The following is a 26,787-nucleotide window of genomic DNA, read 5'->3' as shown; positions in this document are numbered from 1 at the left end:
GAGGTTGAGGATGACAGGCAGAGGAAAATGACCAGTGTAAGAAAATATGACGGATTCCTTAGAAATTGACGATACTTCTCCTATCCGAGGAGCGTATTTTATTTCCATCAATTTACAATATAAGAATTGTTTTAAATAACACTGAACTGATCATTATCGCTGTTGCTTGGTCAATGAAAACTACCGACCCCACCCCATGTCCCCTCTCCCCAGTCCCCCGCAGTGCCCCCGTATCCTCCACAAGAAACGAAAATTAAGTTAATCAAATTTTCCAGTTTGAACTTTACACATTTCAATTTTGATCAATTAATGTTCTGTTTTCGCTTTTCTACTTTATGCTTTGTAGCGAATTTTCAGTTCATTTGTATTTTGAATTGCTTTCATGCCAATTTAATTTCAACCCCTTATAGAGGAGATTATATCGGATTTTGGCTTATCTTTTCAAAGAGGAAAACTCATAAAGTAACTAGAGATTTGAAAGCTTCGTAGGCGTTCTCTTCCATCATTTTCTTGTATAGATGATAAAATCATCTGAAAAGGATGACAAGTTATTTTCGTCAGAGTCGTCATTTATTTTGCTGTGTTAAGACTCGCTTGTTGTTCGTCCTGAACTTTGACCTTCTGAAGTGCTTCGGTTGCTCTTAACTATTGTTTGAGGACAAGCCAGGTCATTACATTAGGAGATGGGTCTCAATTGATTGGCGTATTTTTTCGGTTAATTTGATCATTTGCCAGTTTGTTCATTTTATGTGTTTTTTTGATTTTTTTTTTTTTTTTTTTTTTTTTTTTTTTTGATTTTGACCGAGTCTCGTTTCTTTTGATTTAGATCGAAGCTAAGGGCGGAATTTGCCATTACATTTGTAGTTTGTAGTTTGTATTTATTGAACGCCTTTTGTGTAAAATCTAGTATCAACTCTGCTAGAATGTGGACTAACTTGATATATATGTAATAGAATTTTCCGTAAGTGGTGACCTTCAATGGGGCCACTAAACAATTGAGCTGTGACGAGAGCTGTCAGCTTACACAAGGTTAATGATTCAGTGTTTGTACGTATCTGAGAAAATCACGATGCGTCTATTTACGGGTTATGGTATGCAATGGGATTCGACTGTGTTTAATTGTTGTTATCTTAGTTTATTGTACTTTGGTGATGCACTATGTACTCGCGTGGACTACTTAACATAATCAGGTGTTTTTTTGCGGCTGGAGAGGCTTTGCGGAAGTGTTCGAGGGGAGTTTTACAGAACGGTTTTCTATATCCTTGTTTCTCGGCTGTTGTATGGTTATTCAGTTCAAGAATAATTAAATTCACTCTGTAAGTTAGCCTGGTGGTTTTTGTTTCTTTGTGCACGTGGAAGTTCTTTAAATTTTGTAACAGTAAGGAAGCGTGCCATGAGCGCTCGCCTCTTTAATCTGCTTATTTCCCCTTTCTTGATGGTAACGCATTTTTATCTTTCTTTAACCCTTTTCCTCAGCAGGCTGATTTTATTTAACCCGTGAAACAACATCTACTGTAGCAGTGAGTCAAAAGAGCCATAACTAATAAACGAAAACCATGAAATTGGTATTCAGTAGCATCTAATTGTGCAACAACTATTTCACGGGTTAGGTAAAATCACTCTGAGATTGACACCTTACTGATCCTGAATGCACTCAGTATTATTACGGCCGAAAGAATAACATGCACGCTGTGACAGAACAGTCTTTGACCTAACAATGCCCATTTAAGGACAGTTTTCTGAGAAAATGGAAAAATAGTAGTCGCAATTGCAGACAACAGTCTCCTGTGAAGTGGTAGAGATGCATTTTGGAAGACATTACCGATTTTAAAAGCCGGAAATAGAACATACATTTTCTACGCACAGTGAAAGAAAAGAAAGCACTTTACGCCGTCGACTGCATAGTTCAAGGAGTTGTCGAACTTACGAACACATGTAATTTTTAACTTGATTGAGACCGCAAACTGCCAAAGGACTTCCTAGGGACATTTGCTCATTTGCTCGCTGTAACGTGTGTTCAGCGATACGATAAAGCTTAGAACTGGACCAGAAGGCTTTTTGTTATTATATCTCAGCTGAATTTTGAATTGCTACTGAACAAGCAAATCTAGTCTTCGGGCATTTCCGGCTACGGCAGTCAGCTACTAAAAATGTCCTACAGGAAGAATTTCGAGCAGGCTCAGTTAAATTTCTTTAAGAATTTTGGCAATCCGATCTATTGCTTTATCTAGATCTCTTCTGAATTTTCTTTGGCTCCTGTCCTTCTTTTAAGAGCGCCCAGTATTAAACCGATTCATGCGCACATGAATCGACAATGTCAATGTCAACAATGAAAAGCTATTACTTTACTAGGAAAGCTTTTCCATTGTTCACTTTACAGACAGTTTCCGTTTGAGACGTAAGATGTTTTTGTGTCTAGGTTCCAGACCCCCACTGATACAGTATAAACAGCTGTCCAAAAATTTTAACGGAGATACTATTGAAAATGTATGTTGATTAGCATACGAAACGTCAAGTTCATAAAATGCATGTTTTTAAAAATGTTTATCACCGCTGTTTGTTTTACATTTAATCAAGCTAAGATGGCCGAAGAGCAAGCTAGAAGCTAATAAGGACTACTATGAGAAGACGTGCCAGCCAGAAGAAGGCATGTGTATCAGGGTCTGGCAGGATGTAGATAGTCCCCTAAAGAGAAACGGGAAGCAAACCACCAGAAAGTAAAACTATTTTCTACACGTAGCATTTAGAGTAATTTTCGAAGCATTCTACTACATTGTCTTATATACGGCTTAAATTGTAACGCAATCGCCAACAGCATAATGTCACGTGTTAATCGTATTCAACGTCTGGGTGGCCTGTGATAACATCAAGGGCCCAACATACTCAGCCGTAACAGGTGTTACGGCTTACAGCCCTTGTTGCCAGTCCTGTACAATCACATCTTGTATCCAGGGTGCAACCATTTCAGCGACTTCCTCTGAAGATTCCAAAACAAATGCATGTTTTAACTTCCTTTCACAAAGATATATCTCCCCTTCAGGAAACTTCTTTTTCATGCCTTCATAATAGGAGACTGGTGCCCAATGGTCAGTCGCTCCATAGTAAAATATCAACTTCTTCAAATTTTGTTCAATCACCTGAGAAAGAAAATTATTAATGTCAGAAACAATGGTGTCCATTATCAGTTGTTTGCTTCAAGGACTGTATTGCATCCTAGAGCGTTTCTGACCATTCAGAACTAAGTACTGTGCTGTTCAAGGTGGTTCTACCTCTTAAATCTGTGGATGAAACTCTGGTGTGTGACCATTTAAAGTAAAGCTATTAAGCAATACTTTCATGTGGTGGTTTATTAAGTTGTACAAGGTGGTTCTAACATTTTAGTCATTGGATAAAACCCTAGTGTGTGACCATTAATTCAAATGAAAGCTATTGAGCAGTACTTTCATGTGGTACTGTTTATTATGCTATACAAGGTGGTTCTAACTTTTAACTCTGTGGAACACACTCTTGTGTGTGACCATTTAAAAGAAAGCACTTTCATATAATACTATTTGTTTTTTAAATATTTATTTTTGGAAAGTGATATTAAATTTCATTCCTTTTTATTTGAAATTTGACACTCTAGGAGTGTGCTGTTTTTAAAGTTCCTGTCAATTAATATTACGTAAACATTTAGATTCTTTTCAGACAGTCAGTTGTGCCTTTGAACTTAAACTTCAATAAAAAATGTGAGGATGAAAACTTAGTGTGTGACCACTTAAATGAAAGCTACTGGGCAGTACAGTCTACTTTCTCCTAGTCTGACATGTCACATGTTCAATACTGTAGACTTTCTAACAGTCATATGCCTCCTCTTGTTGAATAAGGCTGGTATGAGCCGGCTTTCACCTGCTGTCACTTACTCGTGCTGCAAATAAAATGCATGCTTTGTATTCAGTTGCCCTCCCAGCTCTCTAAGTTTACTTGTAATCAAATCTAAATACCAACTTTTAAAGTGAAATTTCAAAACTATGTGAGTGTAAAACGCAGACTGCAGACTACGGACTGCAGACTGCAGACTGGGATTATTTTATAGCATACCTCTTCATCTGGGTCAACCACCTCTTTCATCTCATCACGTGCCATTGTCAAACAACCATTTACAGACTGTGGAGTAAGAAGCTTGAGCACTGAGTCCACCGAGCTCAGCATTAAATTCTTCTTGTTGCTCAACCACCACTGGACAAGTCCTTTTTTAACAAACTCAGGTAAACAAGCAAAAGCAGTGACTGCAGCTATTGCAAACCACTTAAAATATGTCACCATCGGAGTAACATATCTGCCACTGGGCGATATTGCCATTCTTTCGATGGTCGGAAACAATAGAATACTTTTGGTCACATCTGTAGCTCTATTACAGTTTTTAAGAAGGTGAAGTATTATGTAAGCTCCTATGGAATGTCCAATGAGTATTATTTTAGATTTTGATGGAATGTGCTCCTCTAAAAATATCTTCTTGTGCGTGATTTGTTCATCAAGACTGAGTGGAAAGCTGCTTGATTCAGTTGCATCAATTGGACTTGGATTCACTGGATAATCATTTGTTGGGGAATGACCTGAAAAAGGAAATGATAGATACCATAAAATCTCTCATAATAGGCAGTTCTCATACAATTCTGTAAATCTCTAAGGTCTATTCCATTTAACATACTTGTACACCCCCCCCCCCCCCCTTGCCCCCTATTAATGAGGCTCTTTTTTCCTCACCCTTTCAAACAGCTTTTCCTGGAGTTACCCTTTTCCCCCTAGGAAAAGAGCCTATTTAACAGTGGGGCTTAACAAATTTAGCATTTTGCAGTACGGTCCTCATCAGAAAAAGTATATCCCTACTTCCCTGTTGATGATGTAACTTTCTCCACTCTCCCTTAGAAATTTACTCTTGGTATTTTACCCCTTCAGACATGAACATTTTGAATGATAACCCTCAAAAAATCTTGTCTATGAGTGCCCCCCTCAGAAAATGTGATTTATAGGGAGTGGGGGGTGGGGGATGGGGTGTGGATATAAAATGGAACAGCCCCTAAAAAATATGAATGCATACATACATATACACATAGTGTTTGGTAAGGCAGGTCTGAATATGACAGCCTTAGGGCTGGAGTGGACCTGCCATAAAATGTAACTAACCTAATATTTTTTAAAGAAAAAAATCTTAAAAAGATAAAGTGTAAAATATGAAATATACAAATTAAATGCAATATACAATATACATATTTACAGTTATAGTCGTAGTGCGCATTTTCGTATTTCAGTGGCACAGTAGAAATTTGTGTACAATGGTGTTTCTTCATTCACCCTGAAGAAGACTGACAAGTTGGTCGAAATATAGGTGTTCTTTGTAAACGTGTGTTATCTTCATTTTATGTTTTACATATTGTTTCATGAAAACATCTACACGCATTAGATGCTTGTGAAAGACTGTATACAACATACGATGTGCAATATGCAATATACAATATACCGTAAACAATACATAGTAAACCATGCACAACACACAATATACAATTTACAATACATTATCAGGGTATAAACCATAGAAAAAGCGTGTTTTACTGTTTTTCGCCTATATCATAAAGCAAATGAAGAAGCCTAAGCCATGTACTACATGGTGATAAAACACTCCGGACATTTGAGAACACTGTTGAAATGGGACGTTCCATTTTTTATCCACACCCCCCTATGGAAGGGCAGATTCCAACACCCTAGTTTTTTGTTGTCGGAACCTTTGAAGTTTGCATCCGAGGCAATTAAAATTTTGTCGGCTTCTTTGAAAAAATATTTCGACAGGCCCTGTGCCAGAGGTTGCCTCCCATAGGGGGTGTGCGGATAAAAAATGGATGTCACAATGTAGAAATCACTTGCCTGCAGCTTGTGTTTTATACATTTCTCTTGTGTTCTCAAATGCCCATTGTGTTTCATCACACTGTAATACACGGCTTAGGCTTCTTTACTTGTTGAATACAATATACAATATAAAATATAAAATATGAAAATATAAAATAGAATAAAAAAAATATATTTTATGATTCAGACTACTGTTGTTTATGTAGGATAGTGTGAAAAAATCATAATAAAACTTGTATGCATTATTACGCATGGTTGCTATTCGGAAATCCTATCATTATCAGTAAAATCTTTTATACAAGCCTGTAGATTGCATTTACCGGCATGTGAAATGGCATATACCGGGCACTGTCCCCGCAAGGTGTCAAATAAAGTCGTGATGAACACATCATAAAACTCCACCAAACCAGGATTTCCAGGAATTATCACAATCACATGTTTTTGAATATTATTCTGCGGTAAAATTTTCGATACAACTGTCGGCAGACCATTCACGTTCACAACTTCTTTCACAAGCTTCTTCATGCCGCAGGTCGCCATCTTGGTTGACGGTGTTCTTGAAGAGAGAGCCTGGGCATTAGTATAACCGCTGGAGCGAGAAGACTGTGGTCTCAGACAATATTACATAAGGAAAATGACCGGCATTTCTCTTGCAACGAAGGTCAGTCTTACCGAACTTTAACATGATTTAACGTCCCTTCCACGCTTTAGCCGAGTTATGTCTTAACCTGGATATTATTAGAGAGATAAAAAGATTAACTTCATGTAATTTATTTTTATTTCTAGGCTGTATCAGCGGAGAAAATTTAACTCAACACATGCGCGCAGAGTCTCGCACTTAAGTTCAGAATGTCTTGGATTGTTATTGGCAGCTTGAGACGTTTGTTGTTATTTAGGACTGCTAATACAATAAGGGTTATTCAGGTAATGTGGAACTCCTCGTTTACTCGATATCACTTGCTGGCATAATATTTACTGATGTTATTATGTAGAATTTTCGTTACATAAGGGTTCGTTATGACATATATAAAGCTTACTGGGGTGTCCAATTGATGAAATCGATAACCGATGACGATCGATATCAATTATTAAGTACCAGTTGATATCTATTTATCGAGTGATATTGATAATCGATGACCAATCGGTTAACAGGAATTTGTGTGATCTTTTTGTGATTGTCATTGATTTTCAATGACAATCGATTGGTATTGATTGGTTCTAAATTTTGTTAGATTTTACAGTCTACAAGTTGGGTGTCTCAAAAAGGGTGTCTCAAAAACTAAGACCTAAGACCCCCTCCTAATGTCAAAACCAAAGACCTACAAATGTAAGACCCCCTCTGAATCTCAAAAACTAAGACCTAAGTCCCCCTCTGAATCTCAAAAACTAACACCTAAGACCCCCATGAATCATTTTTGGTTTTTTTCTTTGGGTAAGTCAGGATTACACGTTTTTCTTATGCTCTGTTTTCTTCATAGGTTCCACTGAGCTGCTCAGCCTGCAGACAGGCACAGCTTTTTGCTTATGAGTATGGTTCCCAAGATAGGATAAACAGGTCCACATTGTGTAAACCTACCACTCAGTATATGGCAAGATTTCAGTCAACTGCACAGGTATAGAGTCAGGAAAGCCTGCACTTTTTTGATTTTTTTTTCTCTCATTTGACTGCTTTTACATATACAGACTCTTGAACATGTCCTTGTCTGGCCTTTCCAGATGTGGTCTACTTTCAATTGCCTACTTCAATGGATAATAGGAAAAAAGAAACAGCAAAATTTTAATGAGACAAAAACAAACAACTGAAACAAATTATTGCATTTAAGTGAGAATTTTCTACTGCAGCTTTGTTTTATTAAGCTTTTTCAAACCAAGAGCCCTCTTCAGGTCTTGAAATTAACTTTTTCGTTCGGCAGCCAGCTGGCAACTATAGAATAAATTTTGGTCGCCAGATCGTAAATTTTGGTCACCAACTTATTTTATATACAGTGGAACCTCGATTTAACGAACCTCTATTTAACGAAGTCCTCGATATAACGAACGATTTTCTTCAGCCCGGCCAAAATTACAGTAAAATGTATGGAGCAAAACCTTGATATAACGAACCTCGATATAACGAAATCCTCGTTATAACGAACACAATCCAGACGCCCAAATGTAAAATATACCTCGATATAACGAATAAATGTCAACATGTGACGAAAGATGAATGCAAAACAAACTAACAAGGATGACATTTCTTTAATCCTGTAACACGAGGGCAACAGCCCATTACAGCTGTTTACATAATTTCATACAAACATATAAAAGCATCTACATTTCGACTTTATCCTTTTTGTCTTTTATGAGTTCTATTAACTTCTTTATCTTTGATGGCTTCTTGTGGCAAAAGGAATAAATTGCTGGAATTTCGAGTCCAATGCCCTTATTTCTTCGTTTACCAGCCACTTCCACTGATATTTGCCCTCCGTGCTTTAAAAATAAATGGAAGACACGTGAAAGTGTCAATGGCACATGGCCCACGGTCTGAAGCATCCCTTCTGTCCCTTCCTGGTCTTGAACCCGTTTAACGGCAACAGCATGGGTGTCATGTGGGTTGTCAGGCTCGTGCTGCAGAAAATATAGATGTAAAATCACTCAGTTTGCTCATAACCTGTCAAAACTACAAATGATTCCTTTTAAGGGCTTACCTCACAATCCAGAACTTCACCAACAGCTGCATCCCAGATATCTTTATACGCATGGTAGCCTCAAATACAAGATCGAAAAGAATATGTTGTGTTGCTCATTGCTGTCTGTTTTAAAACTCAACAAGTCGCTTCACCGTTTCGCTACCTGTCGCTAGTTTCACGGTGAATAGCGAGAGACCTTCAATTTCCTGTGAAAGTTGACATGATACCCTGTTGAGCAATCAAAAGGTGTTAGGTTCCAAAAATTCCAGCACGTACTGCAATACCTCGCCGTATTTTGTGCCTTTATATTTGGCACTTTTCATCGAAAGCAGTTTAATATATTGTCCTATGGCAAGCCTAGAGAGTGCAGCAGAAGAAAGCGTAACAGTTCCCGTTCCTAGTGCTTCCACATCGCGGTCGCAGTCCAAAAGAAAAGAGACCAAGAAGAGAAGGGTGCTGACATTGGAAGAGAAATATAAACTGGTTAAAGCAATCAAGGGTGGGGAGAAAAACACTGTCGCTGCAAAGCGTTTTGATCCTCCTTTGTCTCAGTCTACAATCTCAACCATTATGAAGAAAAAGGATGAGATTATTAGTGCCTATGAAGGAGGATTCTTCACAGACAAACAAAAGAAGATGAAGCAGGCGACTTTTCCAGATCTTGACAAAGCACTGTCTGAATGGTTTCGGAAGGTTCGAGGTATGAACATCCCAGTTAGTGGAACGCTGCTGCAAGAAAAAGCCCTGTATTTTGCACAACAGTTAGGGTATGAGAACTTCAAGGCAAGTAATGGCTTTCTAGAAAAATTCAAGGAAAGACAGGGAATTACAGGCCAAGCTGTATGTGGTGAAGAGAAAAGCGTTGATCCTGATATTGTCGAAAATTGGAGCGAGCGTCTCCCGGATATTTGCCGCAGCTATAGCATGAAGGATCGTTTCAATGCTGACGAAACAGGATTTATGTGGAAAGCTACCCCTACTCAAACGCTTAACCTGAGAGGAGAAAAGTGCACCGGTGGTAAGAGAAGTAAAGATCGCGTGACAGTCCTTGTGGCCTGCAACCAGGATGGCACAGAGAAGCTACCCCTACTTGTGATAGGGAAATATGCCAGACCCAGGTGTTTTAGGAACAGTAACATGAACTTGCTCCCCGTGACCTATGAGTCTCAAAGAAAAGCCTGGATGGACAGCGTTTTGTTTGAAAAATGGGTCCGTCAAATTGACCGACGAATGAGAGTAGCAAACCGCCATATTCTGTTATTTTTAGATAACTGTACTTCACATGTTATTGTCAATGGCCTGACAAACACAAAGCTCATCTTCTTTCCACCTAACTGCACAAGCAAGCTTCAACCAGCAGACCAAGGCATAATCCAGAACCTTAAGGTAAATTATCGCAAGACAATGATTAGGCGGATGTTACAGTGTTTAGATGACAATAAACCTGTCAAAGAAATCGACCTCAAGGATGCTGTCTTTATGATGGCCAAAGCCTGGGACAATGTAAGCACCACGACAATCAAAAACTGCTGGAAAAAAGCAGGATTCCCAGGTGAAGTAGCGGAGCCCTCACACGATCCTTTTGCGTCAGACGAGGAAGATGAAGATACCAATGAAACTTGTGTTGGTCTATGGGGAAACTTTACCCACCATTTTCCCTCTCTTGCAGAGATATCATTCAGTCACTTTGTATCCCTTGATAACAATGTTGTAACCGAAAGCCAACCGACGGAGGAAGATGTAACACGGGAAGCCCTGAAGGCAGTCCAAAACGTGGAATTGATGAGTCATGAGGAAGAAGAAGATGAAGGAGATTCAGACGCAGACATCTCTATAGTGGAACCAAAACCACTTAGTCTTGTCGAAGCTAGCGAGGCTGTGACAGCGCTTCGCAATTTGATTTTGTCATTCGACAAGACAAGTGCAAAAGAAAAGGAATTTCTGCGCTCCCTTTCTTCTATGGAAGATACATTCCTACGAATGGCAACAAAACCACAGAGACAATCTTCACTAAAAGAATTTTTTGATTAAGAGTCCTAATTGGACTAGAACAATGTTAAAATTGTTACCGTTTTGTTTAATACCATGTTCATTTTTCTTAAACAGAGGACGCATTTTTTACTGATGACAAAAAAACCTCCATTGGAAGTAATCTTTTATTAGCGTCTCAATATAGATGTGTATTTATGTTTTTTTATATGTAGTTTTAAGCAGTTTTGTTTGCCTGTGCAATTTCTAAGTGCCGTAGCTATGTACATATCTGTACAGTACATAGCTACATAGACATTAAAGAAAGAGTGCTTATTAGTAATTGTTCAGATCCAGAAATGCTGGTGAAGAAGTGCTACGTAACACCGATGAAAATTAATTATTAACTAACCTCGATATAACGAACATTTTGGTTGTTTTTCCGAAAATTCGTTAAATCGAGGTTTTCGATTTAACGAACCCTCGATATAACGAACAAATTTCCCCAGTCCCTTGGCACTTCGTTAAATCGAGGTTCCACTGTATAACTTACACAAGAACACAATTTTATACGTTACTTTGCATGCAAGAAAAGTCACAATTGAAGAGCGAAAACAGTTACAAACAACACAAGTAACACTTAGTTATAAAGCTATGGTTGTTCTCAGGTGATATGTCTCTGGTCCAAAGGTGATGGTTTTCTCCATAGTTGTTTTAAATGAAGTGAAGCATAAAACGTTTTAAGTCCATTGTTTTCATTGTGAAACAAACACAGGTCGTATTTTCCCTTTGCTACTTCTTCAAAATGCCATTCTTTATTTTCGAATTGCTTTCCTCAATGCCTTTTCGCTGCCGAGAGTTTGATGAAATCCACTTTCCTTACATCAACAACTGATGAAGGATTCAAAGTTTGGATTAACCTTTTGACTGAATCTTCATTCCCCGCACGTAAAAACTCTTTGGTATCTGCCATCATTTTCGTGGCAAATGAAAAGCACATGGTGTTGAAGTGCACCTGCAATCCCAGTTTTGGAAGAAGCCACAGAAACAATATGGTGTGGTGTGAACGCAGTATCGACGTGTCGAAATACATTCAATTTTTTTTGATTATCTTGTAATATGCAGACATTATTTTACTGGGAACGGAAAGGTAAGTTGTATACTAGCTACCATATCCGATTGATTTCCTAATATAAAGATTTAGAAACAAAAGTTGTGTCATGGTTTTCTTTAGTCATCGGACAAAACACGAGTCGCCAGCTGGCGACCAGTTCTGAAAATTTAGTCGCCAGTGCTCAATTTTTGGTCGCAGTGGCGACCAGTGAGTCGCAATTTCGAGCCCTGCTCTTTAAAGGCATTTAACACTAACAGAAAGCTGCGACAGTGACAACACTATTTTTTAATTAAATTAAGACAGATAGACATTCCTTTATTTTCTTTGCAATATTAAACCAGGGATCAGAGAGCAGTGTAGATCCTGATGTAGTGGAAAACAAACTAGAACATGGAGGGACATTTATGGACAGAATCATCGGGGTTTTAAGGGTGGTAGCTGCACCTATGGTGAAGAAAACGGTAAATCTTGACTTTGTTTAGAACATGAACTTTGTGTCTATAGCATGTACTCTCCCTAGACCCGAATCTCCAAATCCATAGAGTGTAGAAATGTTCATTTCTGATTCATAGCATTACATTTTAAGCTTGCCAAAAAGATATACATTACATTTTGTATTTCATGTACAACCTTGAATTGTGAAGTTCTGAAGGAAACCTGTACTAGTGTACTAGTGAAATGTGTACTAGTGCTCAACAGAAAGCAAACTGTGTGATTTGTTGGGCATCTACTAACCTCAGATTTGATATGAACATTTTTTGCCAGATACCTTAAGTTAAGACTAAGAGAGAAAATATTTTGCAAATCATATTATTTAGGAGAGCAGATCTTTCCTATGAAAATATTGCACTTGTTTTTCTTTTCCAGTGTAGATTTTGTAAGACTGCGCTCTTGAAGGGATGTGCAGATCGTTTGCATTAACATAAGATCTGGTCCCTGAATTTAGAGAGTTTTACTCTGAGTTTTGTAATGACTGAATCGATGTTTCAAGACCAAAAATGACATCTTGAACATTCTTAAATTCAAAATGAAAATAATTAAAAGGTTTATTTTTTAATGATGTTCTTATCTTTACAGGTTTTAGTAGGCAGTGCAAGAAACATGTACAATTGTTGTGTGGAAGGGATGAACTTCGAAGAGTTCTTTGAAGGTGAAATTGTGATTTTCCTCTCAGTAAAATAGGTTGTTAGTGCTTGTGTTGCTTATGTTGCTGCCATGCACACCGCCAGACATAATGGAAGGGCTGTACTCTAGATGCACCCGGGTGCTGTAGACAACTAACTTTTGCCTTTGGGCAACTGGAGAAACTAACACATTTTTCATTAAAGCTTAAGTGCTGGGCACCAAGGATTTCATGGTTAGAAGCCTTTGGGCTCCTTACAACTTTTCTTAGACCACAGCCTTGAATGGGCACGAGTGGGTGAGTGAGTGTGTGAGTGAGTGAGTGAGTGAGTGAGTGAGTGAGTGAGTGAGTGAGTGAGTGAGTGAGTGAGTGAGTGAGTGAGTGAGTGAGTGAGTGAGCGAGCGAGCGAGCGAGCGAGTGAGTGCCTGTATATATGTGTATGTGGTTACAATTTTGAAGTCTTGCCATAAGTCTACATGCAATGCAGTTTCTTTTACTGTTGTATAATGCTTTGTGAGCTTTGTCTCGTATCTTTTGAAACCATCATACAAATTTCTTATTTTCTACGGACAGTTTTTGTTACAAATGTGTCCAAGATAATTTAACAGGAAAATCATCATAGATCTGCGACTAGGTTAGTTAGGAGAATTGATCTTTTGAGATAAATTAATTTGCTCGAAATGTCCTCTTCTTTTAGCATTTGAATTGCCAGATACATTGCAGTCATGGTTCAGCATACTTCATCTTCACATTTGGTGAGTTTGGTTTAGTCTGCAATGAACTTCAATCCATCATGCGCAGTTTTAACATGTTAAAGCACCAATTACCTGTAGATGTTTGTGGGTTTCCCAATGGCCTGGCATTTCAACAGATGCCTGGGACAATCGCTAATACTTTGATTTCTGGTTAGATTGAAAACTTGGGGTCACATTGATGGACAGAGGTCACTTTCGTGTTGCACTGTGTCAGTTCTAAATTCTTCTAAACAGACTGGCGGGGTTGCGTTTGTGGTGGGTCTGATTTTCTGTTTCTCAGTATTTGTGTTTTGTTTTAAGGATGTGTTTGGTGCGACTGAAGACTGAAGGCAAAGATGGCAAATTTATGTTCAAGAAACTTGTTCAAATGATGTGGTTTGATGTGGAGGAAAGAATAAAGAACCTTGGGGTAGGAACAGCATGCAGTGGTTAATTTTCATCTCCTATTTTACTAGGTCATGAGATTGAAAGATGCCAGGGCTGGGATGGGTTGTTCAAAGCCTTATTACGCGAGAATTTTGATTTCAGTTTTGTAACGTTTCGGTGCATCTGTCAGGTTATATTATTATTTTGTCCTTCTGTTTTGAGTTTGAATAACCTCAAACTACACAAAACATACATGTAAACAGTGAAAAACATTTTTATACAAGAAAACTGAATACTTCAGTTAACGTCTAATCCTGGCATTCGAATAACCCAGCCCTGATGTTCTCACAAAGGTGATCTTGGCCATGACTTAAGACAAATCATGGAAAGAATAATATGAGGGAACTGAGGCACATGGTGGGGACACAGGAGAAGATTGAAAGGGTGGGAACTTTACAGCTGGTATAAGTGGAATTTCCAAGGTGGTGAGAACATGGAGAAAAAGGAAACATTTGCATCATTGCATGATATTCTGCAATGTAAAAGCACAAAGAGTTGAGAGTAACTAAGGGATGGGAATCATGACTTAAAGTTCTGAGAAGTGAGAGTTTCATGTAAGTGTCAGTTAAATATTGTGGTCCATAATGCTATAGTTTGAAAAAAAAAATTTTTTCTGGATATAGATATTTACAAAACGTGCTACCATGGAAAGGGAAAAAGTCTCGAGAAAGGTTCTAAAAGAAAACCTGTTCTTCTTTTTCAGACCATTGACTCAGTGGTGACAAACGATTCATTGCAGGCTCTGGTGAAGCAGTTTTATGGACTGACAATCGCATATGATGAGGTAACTAACACAGATCAAAACGTGGTATGTCCACAGCCAGTAAATTCTATTGTATAAGACAGAGGTTTACAAAAACATGTCTTACAGGATTGCCACAGTTCAGTAAAAACTTGTTTTGTTCATCAGCAAAAATTGGTATGATCTTTCTGGGAAAAAAGGGCATGTTTTCATGACTAAACAGATTCATATGCAGTGTTTGATTATTTTCCTCAATAGTGTTGATCAGTATGTTAGGATGGTAAGTTGTGCAATTGGCAGGCCATTAACGATTCAGGTTGAGAGATCTAATCTTTTCCACTGTATTACAGGGTTTGCTGTGTGATGATACAGTTCTTGCCACAGTTTTATGGAGGTGAGGGTCATGATCTCATTTTTTTCAGTTTCTTATTGTGATATACAACCAAATACCACAGACCAACAACATGGCCGTGTGTGCCCTATGGCGCGAAGAAGAATGATTGAGAAAGCTACCGTGGTAGAGCCCTTTGCACGCATTGCGTGCCTATAGCGTTATTCATTTTAGTCAACGCAAACGACAGACCTGCGTTCAGGCCTAACGCTTCAAACATCAGATTTCCAAATTTCCTACAGTAGTCAAAGTTTACCTTAATCAACTTCAATTTGATCATTAGCTACAGTGAAATGCCGATTTTTCGAACCTCGAAGAGAAACGAAAATTGGTTCTAAAAACCGGGTACTTTGAGAAATGGAGTAAAATTACAGTATTCGACTGAGGGCAGAGAATTGAAGCGACTATTGGTTCGCGTTGTCGGGAGGTTGGAATAATCAAGGAAAAATCAAGGGTTCAAGAGATTTGTATTCCACTAGTAATAGTTGTTTTTACCTCTTTGCCTGGCAGAAACCTGTTCTATAATAAAGAGCGCACAGATGCAGAGCAGCTGGCCCGCCTTGTGGAGTACGTGAGGAAAAATGTCCAACATTTGGACAACATTTCTAGTGAACAAATTCTTTGTAATGGAAATATCACATGGCTGCCGTTCGGAGAGGAAGACACTGTGGAGAGTGATGCTGGAGAGGATTCGTAGAGAACGTTGATAGAAGAAAGGATTTTGGGTTTTCGTTAATTTTACAGTGGTTTAATATTCACTCAACACGTGTTCCAAATGTGAAATTTTTCCGCCAACTTTTGACTGCCCTGGGGTAGATATTGCTTGAAACGCGATGTACAAAATTCCCTTCAAATCAAAGGAAACCTTGAAAATAATAGTTAAATTAAGTATAAAATAACTAACGGGGTAACAAGAAAACAAAACGAAACCAGAATGAATGAGGATGGTTGAGATTTCGGAAGATTGTGAACGACGAACTTGAGATCTTCCACTCAAACAGAGTGAAATCTGGGTACGAAATTAAATCCTCTCTAAGTAATGGAAAAACGCGCGAACGATAGTTTTCGATTGTTGTATATTTTTTTTTTGCGTTCGCGTTACTCGTATGTCAAAGCAAACTAGCAGGGCTGCAGCCAGAAAAGAAAATTATGACCGAGGCAATCGGCCATGGTTAATTCCTAGGTATTTAGCAGTGTTTAACCTTCAAAAAATAAACAACTACAACAAAAGCGAAAAAAAAAGGCTGAGGCAAGTGCCTTGCTTTGCCTCATACTTGTTACAGGTACTGTCACGGTGACACACGTATAAGTTGATGACCACTTGCGATGTATCCTCAGACTTCTTCTCGATGTTTCTGAGCGGCTAATCGCGCCATGATGGTTAACAACTTTCGGAGAGCTTTCGAGTTCTCGCGCTATTCTTAAAGTGAATATTAAACATTGAAAACTTCACGAATGCTTCAGCAACGTTTTGCTAAATTAAACACGCTCTGCTCCTCAGACAGTACTAGTTGAAACGCGCTAAAACAGCCATACTTTCATTTTTTTTTTTTTTCAAACTTTGCCTCGCCCGTTTTCCCACGGTTTCCATCAGTTATCAGCCCTAGGGTATCCCAGGATGGATGCGTGGAGCTAAATCAATACTTTATTACGTCGGACAAACTAGTTTTAATTTTATTTGTTAATGAATTGAAGTCTCCATTAAGAAACGTTTTTTTCTCTTGAATTTCAATCTTGACGTGAAGAAACTCTGTACATACCATTAATAAAGGAGTGTTTTTACAGCGAGGGTGTTGTGCTTAAAATTATTCAAACCAAATGCGACAGGACAGCAGAATGTAGAAAGAGCAAGTAAACGGTGGAGCGAAAGCCTCCAATGCTAAGCTACCTCTCCCGCCCTCCCGTGGTACTGTTCGCTTCATTGGTCGGGCAAATTTGACATGGCAAAAATTGATTGCCACGTTTGCATCTGGCAGCTTTCAGATGGGTCTGCGAGAGTAGAGCACCAGTCTCAGGGATCGAGTAGGTACGGCAACTTAACTTCATTGTCTTACCGATTGGGTCTGTTTGAAGCCCCGGGCCGTTTAGGAAAAATGTTGACTGAGCAAAAACAAGAGAAGTATGCCAGCTCACTGTTCAGTAAGGCCAAAGGGGGGAAGGGGGGGGGGGGGGTGTTGGGTGGTGCTGATGAGTATCCGACATCCCATTTGACCCATTATATCCCTAGCTCGTTAACTCCAATTGGAGAAATTAGCAATTTTCCTCCTCGAAAATCCCGGTTTATCTGATCTAATTATCCCTTGCCCAGTTCATTGCCTAGTTCCTGTACGGCTTTCTCTCAGGCCTTCACGGTCAATTGATTTCGGTGACGTATCCCAGACGAACGGCCCAGAGTTCGTCCCGGAACAAGTGACCCAAAATGATCGACCGCGGCGAAATATTGAGGCTTAGGAACTAGACGATCCATAACCCATTGATTTTCCCTCCAAATAGCCCGTATCCCGCGAATTTTTACCTGAATATCCCGTATCCCGAGAGCCCCTAATATGGCCTGTTCAGTACATAAGATATTTCAAAATAAGCGCCAATCAAGTGCGTTCACAATGGAAGACCTGAAGTTAAATCTAGAAAATTAAGTAAAGCACCCAGACGTCAGGGTTTAATGACAAGGTAGCCATAAACGTAATGTGCGTTTGTTATGCACCAGCAAACAAGGGAACTAGCGACTATAAACACTGACAATAATAGCAACTTCACTCTCAAAATTTTAATCCGTCTTTGAGCTTTACAACAAGAAAAGAGGCCACTTTCTAAGGGAATTCCTGTAGTATTCGCTTTCCCAAGTTACCGCGGTGGGTTTGCAGGTAACAGCTTCAAGTCATATCCATTAAAAAAGTTCTCCCACACCAGTCCTCAGTGAGGTTGCGATACGGAGGCCATTTTGAATTCTATTGTTTCAAATAGCTATTATGGGATGTTCAGGGGGCAAATTTATGTATTTGCCCCCTGAACATCCCATAAAAGCTATTTGAAACAATAGGATTCAAAATGGCCGCCGTATCGCCGAAAAGGTCCATTGAAAGAGGACGAATATTTTATGACACTATCGTGTGATTCAAGTCGTCGTATTGTCTCGAGGAGGGTTTTGTGGTGAAATTAATACTTTTTTGGCCTTAAATCGATGTAATTATGATGGCTCACAGAAAAATACACAGTCTAAATATTTATAATATTGAGGACTATATTCATGCAATCAGTCACGTTTTTTCTTTAAAAACTGCAAGTTATCATTGACAAAGACATGTGCAAATGCCGTCATAAACCAGTAAGATCGCAAGACATAAACACGTGACGGCAAGCGCACGGAAACCGTGGAAAGCACAGGAAAGAATCACGCTTACCTTTGATACGTGATTGGCTGAGGAAAACAGCCTCGTTTTGATTGGTTAGTGCTCATGTTGCACGATTCTTTTTCACCAATCATCAAACCCTAGATACCCATGCAGTTACCGTAACAGGCATGCGCACAAACCCCTTCCTTACCCACCCAAATTCTTTAATTTTCTACAATATCCAGTCATCTTTTTAAAATGTGGAGTAGTATTATAATTCTGACGCAGTAAGTCTATGATATTTAATTTGCCCTGCTTATCACAGTAACATAGTCAGGGGCTTCTCTAAATAGTTTTTGAAGACCGCCAGCCATTGTGCTCCGACGGCACCGTCCACAACACGATGATCACAGCTCAGTGTGACTGACATTACTGTTCCGGTAGTGTACCTGTTTGACAAAACAAAACAAAAGAGAACAGAAAACATAACCAAACAACTTTTTAACAATTACATTATGAGCTCCAGATTTCTATCACTCTTAGAAATCAAGAGCGAATAATCTAATTGCTTTGGTATGAATCTACTGGTCGTTCAAAAATTAGCAACTAAATCCTCTTTATAGACAATTCGAAAATGCGCATTTTGTTTACAACCGCACATTGCAAGGTTACTCACTATGTACTAAGCAATTAAATTATGAGCTCGAGATTTCTATCGCTTGATAGTTGACAAGGGCGCAGCCCGAGTCAACTATTACGTATAGAAATCGAGAGCGAATAATGTAATTGTTTTAGTATAAATCTACTAGTCGTTCAAAACCTGATCTAAATCATCTTCACAGACACTTCGAAAATGCCAAGAATTAAAGCGGCCGTCATTTTATTAACAAGCGCACACTGCTACGCTACTCACTATCTATCACGGAATAGCTAGTGCGTAACGTAGCCAATCAGAAAGCAGTATTCGTGATAGAACACTAGTAGATTTATACTAAAGCAGAATAGCTAGTGAGTAGCGTAGTCAATCAGAGAAAGCCATTAGTGATAGAATGCTAGTAGATTCATACTAAAACATGATACAACAGCTCTATCAAGCGAGTTGTGAATCAAAAGGTTATTTTTTGGCATTGGAAATACTCATCAAAATACGGGAAATCGCTTTGAATTGACCTTTCAAGAAAGTTAGGTGCACTTTACTGAAAAAGCGTGTCGCAACTGATCTACTTAATTCAATTGAAAAACTCGTACAACACTTTAATCAGTCAAAGAAAACTTCCTCAATTGTTAGACCAATCAAGACGAAAGGGTAACCATTCACTTAGTGTAACACCTGAACCACTTGGCATTTTGGACGCTATTGTTTCGAGTTTGATTAGACACACAGAGCGGTTTTCAATTACTTTTGTTTTGGTTTGGTTTTGGTTTTACTACGGTTTGAGATTGATCATCGCAGTTATTTACACAACTTAAGCAGCTGTAATTTAATTTCACAGCTGCTTAAGCTGTGAATGTTTTAATAACTTTCTCCGCAGTTCAAATATTTTTAAAATATATGATCCTTCATATATTCATTTGCATTCTTCATCATCTACGGGTGACTACTTCTCCCAGGTGGCTTGATAGCTCAGTTGGTAGAGCACTGCACCGGTATCGCAGAGGTCATGGGTTCGAATCCAGGTCAGGCCTGAATTTTTTTCAGGCTTTAATTTCACAACTGCTTTTAAAGTTGTGTTCATAAAGTTCTGCGATGATCATTAAATGTCTTCATATGATGGCTTTGGTTTACGACATTTGCGCATTTTGGGTACAGAAAAAATATATGCTATTCTATCATTTACCCCTTTTCACTATCTTCATCTACCAGAACTTGTTTCTCTGCCTTTCCAACAGCTAAAATACAAGCCTGTAAACAAGACAATCGTCAAAACAAGTTAAAATCCCAGTTTACTAAACCAAGAGTTTGTCACATCACATCTTGTTCAATATATTAGAATCTGAAGACTCCTACAAAGACTTAGAATCCATTATCTCAAAAGTTAGAAAATACTCTCAGTAGCTATCAGCTTTGTTTCGCCTATCTTATCTTATTCATTTTTGTCTTATTTATCCACCTCTCATAACATACTGCATTAACAACCTCAATTAATTACATAGCTGTTTCTGTAGACTTAATCTGTTTTCGTATTTACTTATTTTTATTTATCTGTAGTTTTTAGTGTGTATTTTCTTTTTCTTTTTCTTTCACTGATTATCCTGGCCTGCCTCGATTAGCACAGCTACCTGTGGAGCCACGGGATTAAGGATTAATTGTGAAGTAATAAAAATATTGTTGTTGTTGTTAAATATTGTTGTAATGTACATAAAATCAAAGTATGCACAGAAGTGCTCTCAATTCGAGCTCCATTTTGTGTTTTAGGTGCATTATAATGTACTATTTATTTAGTATGACTTACTTGAGGAGGGTTAATAATGGCAGAGAAATTCTTGACACCAAACATTCCGAGATTTGATACTGTAATTGTTCCACCCTGGAATTCGTGTGGTTGGAGTTTATTATTTCTGGCCTTTTCAGCCAAAGTATTTATGTCTGCACTGATGTCTTGCAATCCCTGTCGAAAAATGAGACCAAGAATGTTTCATGCAAAGATAAGATATAAACTGTGGTCAATAACTGTGAAGACTGCTCCCATCAAGGGTCACACGGGTACAAAATCTACCAGGGAATGCGCTCCCTTAAATGGGACATGCTGCTGGAAAGGGTGCGGTTTTTGGCCTTGGTGCCCTGAATCATCATCATCATCATACATCCGTTCTTCTAGTAGAAAACTGGGATGCCCTGAACAGGGTACATAATTTCATGTAAGTCTGTCCTAAACTGGATCGCAACCTGTCCTAAGCAGAGTATTGTTGCATGATTGCAAATGTCAAATATGGTACTTGGTACTCAGTAAATATTTAGCAGGCCATCAGGCAACATCAGATAATCTTCAGGCAATAACTCAACAGTATGGTTGTCAATGTCCTCTCATTCCTCCTACTGTAGTTTGTTGTCCTAAACAACGTTCTTGATCTACAATAGGGGGTGTAGGATTTCAAACCACCGAAATACCCCTACACCAAAACCTGGGTTAATTTCTCTTCATTCCTTACCTTCTTGTCTGCATTGAAGACAATTGGTGTAATTAGTCCAGAATCTGCACTTACAGCGACACTAACATCAACATTATGATGCCTAGAAAAACAGAACAAGACATCAGAGATTATTGGACATCTATTGTCCAAACATTGCACAGAAATATTTAAGAAAAAAATTAGCAATAACTTGGGGGTTTCATTAAGAGGCAGGCACCGGGCAAATGATTTTGGCTACATATACCTGGTTTAACCATCCATAGGAATGTTCTTCCATAAAGAAGTTCAGTTCAAAATGTTTTGCCCACCTGTGAAGACCAGTTCATGTTGCATTCCTACTGAAAATGTTTATGAAACCCTGTCAACTATTGGAAAACTAAAGGAGTATATTTGAAAACTTACTGTCTTATGAAATCTGTCATCCATGATGAGTTTGCTTCAGGAACTTTTCTACAAGCCAGAGCACAAGCCTTGAGTACAAAGTCGTTAACTGAGAGTTTGTATGCTCCATTTGCATCTGCATTCAGCTCCTTTCTTACTCTGAAATAAAAAAGCAACACAAACTTATGGCATCTACAAAACACAATTTTCCACTGTAAAATAGACTTTTTTCTGCATGTGCAATTCTATAATTTATGGCAGCTCATTAATTTAGGTAATTAAAGGAGAACAGAAATTTATATGGTGTCTCAAGGACCAAAGTCATACAAACTCTACCCAGACAAGTTCACTTCAGTTTAAATGCTGTTAAATGTAATTTAACAAAGTTAACAACGAAGAGTAACTGGTACTTCTGGTCAGTGGTATTTGTATGGTATTGCAGGCTCATTGCACTTTGCCACTGTACTGGAGTGTTCAGCATGGCAGTCCCTGGAATGTTCTGGTCACAGGATTGAGCAGTTTCTTGCACATCTTTGGTCTATTCGTCAATGTCTTTCTGCTCCCCCCCCCCCCCTCTCCCTCCCCTCCCTGTCTCCACTGTTAACTCATTGACGGGTGCCTGGAAGACTGCGTGGGGGTTCATGGCTGGGTTGCGGGGATTGCCAGCCATGGGAGCATTATACTGTCTAGGGGTCGGCTGTCACAGTGGAGGCCCCTGGATATCCCAGGCACCCATCTTCCATACAGCATGATGCAGTTGTTAAGTCTCTTCAAAACATTCAGAAAAGTTCTGTTACGGTTTGTAGTAGTCTGTAAGAAACACTGGGTAATCATGGCTGGTTATACAACCAGGAAATATCCATTCTCATTGAAAGGAAAGGCACTGAAAATTCTGAGAAGTGTGAGGTGTGGGGGGCTGGTGGTTCAGAATCAGAAATTTTTAAAGTTAAGTGTGAGACTAAACTGGAAATTGTAAGGGTTGGGGAGTCAAACCAAAAGCCCAAAACACCACACTGAATTGTAACAAAATGACTATTTCCACTTTAAATAGAATTTTGTATTCCAGGAATTTCAAAGACAGAGTCACAAAATTATTTCAGGCAAAATTATTATACATGTAGCTTAAGGCTGGCACTTGACTTTATAACTTACGCAAGTAAATCATCCATTCTGATATCAACTGATAAATAATAATGAGGAATCGTCTGTTTAGATTCCAGCAGCCGTTTTGCAATAACCTGAGAAGTAGAACATTCAACATTTTATTCACAACATTTTGTTGTTAACACCAAGAAGCTGAGATCATGTGTAATAACGATATTATTTACATGTAAGAATTTACTTGTCATTCAGAGCCAGAAAAGATATGCTTGTACAAGAATTTGAAACATTACATCTTAAATTTAATCTTTGATATACGGTGGGCAAATTGAATCTGATAGAAGTGGGAAAAAAGACTAACCTGAGATAGCGAACTCAAGATAATTTTATCTAGAAAACAAACTTATGCACAGAAAACTGAACACAATACTGAGTAATCTCTAACAAATTCCCAAACACTAAAATATTAATTTATTGAAATATCTACTTTATAATGACAAAGAGTATTGAGGTACCACTTGCCTTTCTGACATTTGACAGTGGGATATCAGTGAATTCAGCTCCTGTAACCAAAAAAACAAACAGAAGAATAAGATCACACGATCTAATCGAATATTTTACTATATCCATATCCATGGAATATTGAAAGAAATATAATTTACAATATTCACAACAGAATTTTCTCACTTTTTGTAACAAAAAATCACACACTCAGTCAAATGAAACTCCAAGATACAAATTTGTATCTAAATGCTGACAATCTACATGTATAACTTTTGTTTGTCACTAATTCAGATATTACATGTATCATGAAACGAAGGTTCAGCCCAGGTCCATTTCTGTCGAGTTGACCTTTCATTAGGTAAAATAAACTGATGCGACAGGTTTTATAATTTAAGTCAATCATTACTCACCTGGAGCAAAGACAGGAGCAGGAGCAGGGGCAACAGCAGGACTTGCAGTTGACACATCCTGTGCTATCACTCGACCACCGGGACCACTGCCCTGTAGTGACTGAACACAGACATGCATATGTTATCAGACAGACACATGCACTAGTGTTGACAGCAAGACACTAGGATACAACAAAACACTTAATAGCGTCTTTAGAGATTGAGATTCAGAATTATGTTGTCAGTAAGTGATCTATCCAGACAGTAAATGATACCATCAAATAAGAAACAAACAGACACTAACATCATTGCCAGGAGAGACAGAAATACACTTAAAAATTTGGTCAACAGGAAACAGACACTAAGGAAGGAATTTCGAAGCAGCTGAAGTTTACTTTTTAGATAAATATTTATATTCTAATAATAATAATATCTAACTCACACTTAATTCAATGCCCTTCTCCTGAGCAAGCTTCTTAGCAAGTGGGCTTGCAAATACTCTACCACCAGGTGCAACTTGAGGGGGAGGGGGAGAGATAGGTTGGGGAGGGGGTGGTGGTGTTGAAGCTGGGGGTGGGGGTGGAGGTGGAGGTGGGGGTGTGGCAGCAGCCGGTGGAGCAGCAGGCTTCTAAGGAAAAAATACAATGAAATTCATTAAGTGCATTAAATTACACGAATCTCTACAAAGCAACACCATCATTAAGCTATATATGGAGCTTTTTTAGTCAAATCTACGAACTCTAATCAGCAGAGGAAGAATGGAGAGTTACCTAAATTCTGTGGTTTAAGATTTTAAGACTGTTGCACTCCCATACTGTCCTCATAAAATCCAGTAGCATACTGAGTGTAAAGAACAAATATTTACCACACAAGAGACACAAACAGGCAGGCACGCATTTCTCAAGACGTCCCCTGGTGTTAATTTAGGCCTAGAGGCTCTAGTTCCTGGGCCAAGAAATGGGTAACATCAGATGGCAGTGTAGTTAAATTACAGCAAAAAACTGCTCTTTGTGTTTTGTAAATATAAGTAGGTCTTCATTACTCAACTTTAAATCCAAAAAACTATATGTTTGTTATGAGTAAACATTTTTGGACAAAATGAAATACATGTACAGCTTTTTGAGCCCTAATTATGTCTTCAAGAGTTGTAACATGGAGTGGATTAAAGAGATTTGATGGGATTCAAACAAGTATGGAATTTGATACAGTTTAGACTGAAATATAATAATTTATAATTTATACACATTACAATGCAAACATTTGGAGAATCAGTAGCTTAATCTAACCAAAATATACATGTGTATTATAAACTCCCTTGACTGCGTAACACTTACTGCAGCTGGTGTTGCAGTTTCTTCTGGAACAAAGGACTCGAAAGCTGTAATATCATCTTTATTCTCTACAATTATACAAAGTAACTTTCCAATGGGGACATCTTTACTACCAGCTGGTATTAAAATCTTTGCTAGAAAGCCTTCCTCGGGGGTTTCAAATTCCATTGTGGCCTTATCTGTTTCAATCTGTGCCAAAAGGTCTCCCTCACTCAGCTCATCGCCCTCTTGTTTTTCCCAGCTGACGATAGTACCCATCTCCATTGTGGGTGATAAAGCTGGTAGTGGTACTTTTGTGTGTGGTGGCAGCCCTGGCAAGAAAACATGCCCGTCAACAGTATTAATTTACTTGCAATTTGCATGTTTTATAACAAGTCTATTCAAGTCGATTCTCTTGTCAGAGAAGTCTGTTTTATAATGGTCAACATAATGGTAAGTTTTGATCTGCTAAATAATACTTTTACAGGAGGTATGTATTAGGCATTGACCTTTATTCAATGGGTAAGAGATATTACCCATTAATTGTGATACTGCCTACATGTATGTGTAGTCAACCAACCATAGCATCTATAGTTTGGAATGCTGAACAGCAAAAGAGGGACAAAAGAAACCAGGTATGGTCACCTTTACTTCACGATTTTGTAGTTAGTTAAAAAGTGTTGTTATGGTTCTCCACATGGTGAGGTGGTAAACCAGTGAGACAAGCTTAATAAAGTTCTCCCAATCACATTCAAGCATCTTCGATGGGGGCATCACACGACACTAGTTATGTTTTCCTAAGTGTTTAGCAGTGTGGTGTCAAAAACAAGATCAAACAGGGAGGGTGGGGTGTGTTGGGTAGAAACAAAAAAAACCCAGCAACCCTGTACCTCCCCCTGTGGTGTGTTGTCAAATATCAACTAAATACGTACCCTCTGTGCTCAACCATCGAAAGCCACATTTAGGAAGATTTGAACATAACACGTGCCTAAAGCGTGAAGAATCTCTGGAAATAAAATTGTAAAAAATACTGTCTCAAAGGTCGATCTCAACAGATCTGGTGAGACTACACAAGTCAACTTAATTAGCTTGATATATCATATGTGAGATCGATACAATAAGTTTTCAACGAAATAACATAACGTTATACACACGATTCAATCGATCTCGAGGCTATGATAAGAGAAGCATCCATCCACTCAGTTACGATTACATCTGAGAGCCAAGAAGACATGATCAAAGCGTAAATATTGAAATCTGCAATCAATTTGAGGCGGCCGGTACGGTTGCAACTACATGTAAGTTTCAAGAAAACAAGATTCTTACCTCGCGGACCAAAGTACAACGGTTCTATGCTGTATCTGAGAATGCAGCTCACAAATACTTGTTCGCAGAGCTACAGAACGCCCTCTGCGTCCAAAAATTGGAACTGCCCGCCTTGCACAAAACATTCCAGATCCCTACTGTATTGTCACCCCAGTTTGTGCCCGATCCGGCCGAGTTCTCCCACACGTCTACCTCACGTCATATATCGTAAATGATTTGTCCAGTAGACCCATAGTTCTTT

General features: G+C 38.6%; 3 protein-coding genes across 3 annotated transcripts; 1 reads left to right on the top strand and 2 right to left on the bottom strand.

Annotated features, from left to right (window-relative positions):
* Positions 1-1,114: 1,114 nt before the first annotated feature.
* LOC149105819 (lipid droplet-associated hydrolase-like) lies at positions 1,115-6,436 on the bottom strand. Its single transcript, XM_089271531.1, has 3 exons — positions 6,204-6,436; positions 4,081-4,595; positions 1,115-3,137 (listed from the first exon to the last, which is right to left on the bottom strand). Exons 1-3 carry the CDS (start codon positions 6,421-6,423, stop codon positions 2,907-2,909), a joined length of 966 nt encoding a protein of 321 aa, XP_089127657.1. The 5' UTR covers positions 6,424-6,436; the 3' UTR covers positions 1,115-2,906.
* Positions 6,437-6,452: 16 nt separating this feature from the next.
* Positions 6,453-16,859, top strand: LOC149105818 (ubiquinol-cytochrome-c reductase complex assembly factor 1-like). The gene is made up of 10 exons (XM_089271535.1): positions 6,453-6,544; positions 6,670-6,807; positions 7,362-7,496; positions 11,976-12,095; positions 12,712-12,784; positions 13,455-13,512; positions 13,813-13,921; positions 14,642-14,722; positions 15,031-15,074; positions 15,582-16,859. Exons 2-10 carry the CDS (start codon positions 6,733-6,735, stop codon positions 15,766-15,768), a joined length of 882 nt encoding a protein of 293 aa, XP_089127661.1. The 5' UTR covers positions 6,453-6,544; positions 6,670-6,732; the 3' UTR covers positions 15,769-16,859.
* Positions 16,860-17,818: 959 nt separating this feature from the next.
* On the bottom strand, positions 17,819-26,733 carry LOC110048370 (dihydrolipoyllysine-residue acetyltransferase component of pyruvate dehydrogenase complex, mitochondrial-like). The gene is made up of 12 exons (XM_089270614.1): positions 26,547-26,733; positions 26,153-26,226; positions 25,245-25,552; positions 24,353-24,538; positions 23,932-24,031; positions 23,540-23,580; positions 23,069-23,154; positions 21,938-22,075; positions 21,554-21,635; positions 20,857-21,012; positions 20,242-20,306; positions 17,819-18,852 (listed from the first exon to the last, which is right to left on the bottom strand). Exons 1-12 carry the CDS (start codon positions 26,669-26,671, stop codon positions 18,723-18,725), a joined length of 1,491 nt encoding a protein of 496 aa, XP_089126740.1. The 5' UTR covers positions 26,672-26,733; the 3' UTR covers positions 17,819-18,722.
* Positions 26,734-26,787: the final 54 nt, after the last annotated feature.

The sequence above is a fragment of the Orbicella faveolata genome, unplaced genomic scaffold, assembly GCF_042242905.1.
Source record: "Orbicella faveolata isolate gen_17 unplaced genomic scaffold, um_ofav_v1 contig_34, whole genome shotgun sequence".
NCBI lineage: Eukaryota > Metazoa > Cnidaria > Anthozoa > Scleractinia > Merulinidae > Orbicella > Orbicella faveolata.
Note: the sequence above shows the minus strand (reverse complement) of the source record. Positions and strands in the feature narration are given on the sequence as shown.

Excerpts from the sequence above, each read along its gene's own strand:
- LOC149105818 (XM_089271535.1), top strand. The coding sequence starts at position 6,733 with ATGTCTTGGATTGTTATTGGCAGCTTGAGACGTTTGTTGTTATTTAGG. Across the intron at positions 13,922-14,641 it reads AAAGAATAAAGAACCTTGGG|ACCATTGACTCAGTGGTGAC; the intron begins GTAGGAACAGCA and ends CTTCTTTTTCAG. Across the intron at positions 15,075-15,581 it reads CTTGCCACAGTTTTATGGAG|AAACCTGTTCTATAATAAAG; the intron begins GTGAGGGTCATG and ends TTTGCCTGGCAG.
- LOC110048370 (XM_089270614.1), bottom strand. The coding sequence starts at position 26,671 with ATGTTTTGTGCAAGGCGGGCAGTTCCAATTTTTGGACGCAGAGGGCGT. Across the intron at positions 21,636-21,937 it reads ATGACAGATTTCATAAGACA|GCATCATAATGTTGATGTTA; the intron begins GTAAGTTTTCAA and ends CTGTTTTTCTAG. Across the intron at positions 18,853-20,241 it reads GATGAAGATAGTGAAAAGGG|GTACACTACCGGAACAGTAA; the intron begins GTAAATGATAGA and ends TTTGTCAAACAG.
- LOC149105819 (XM_089271531.1), bottom strand. The coding sequence starts at position 6,423 with ATGGCGACCTGCGGCATGAAGAAGCTTGTGAAAGAAGTTGTGAACGTG. Across the intron at positions 4,596-6,203 it reads ATATGCCATTTCACATGCCG|GTCATTCCCCAACAAATGAT; the intron begins GTAAATGCAATC and ends TTCCTTTTTCAG. Across the intron at positions 3,138-4,080 it reads TGGTTGACCCAGATGAAGAG|GTGATTGAACAAAATTTGAA; the intron begins GTATGCTATAAA and ends TTTCTTTCTCAG.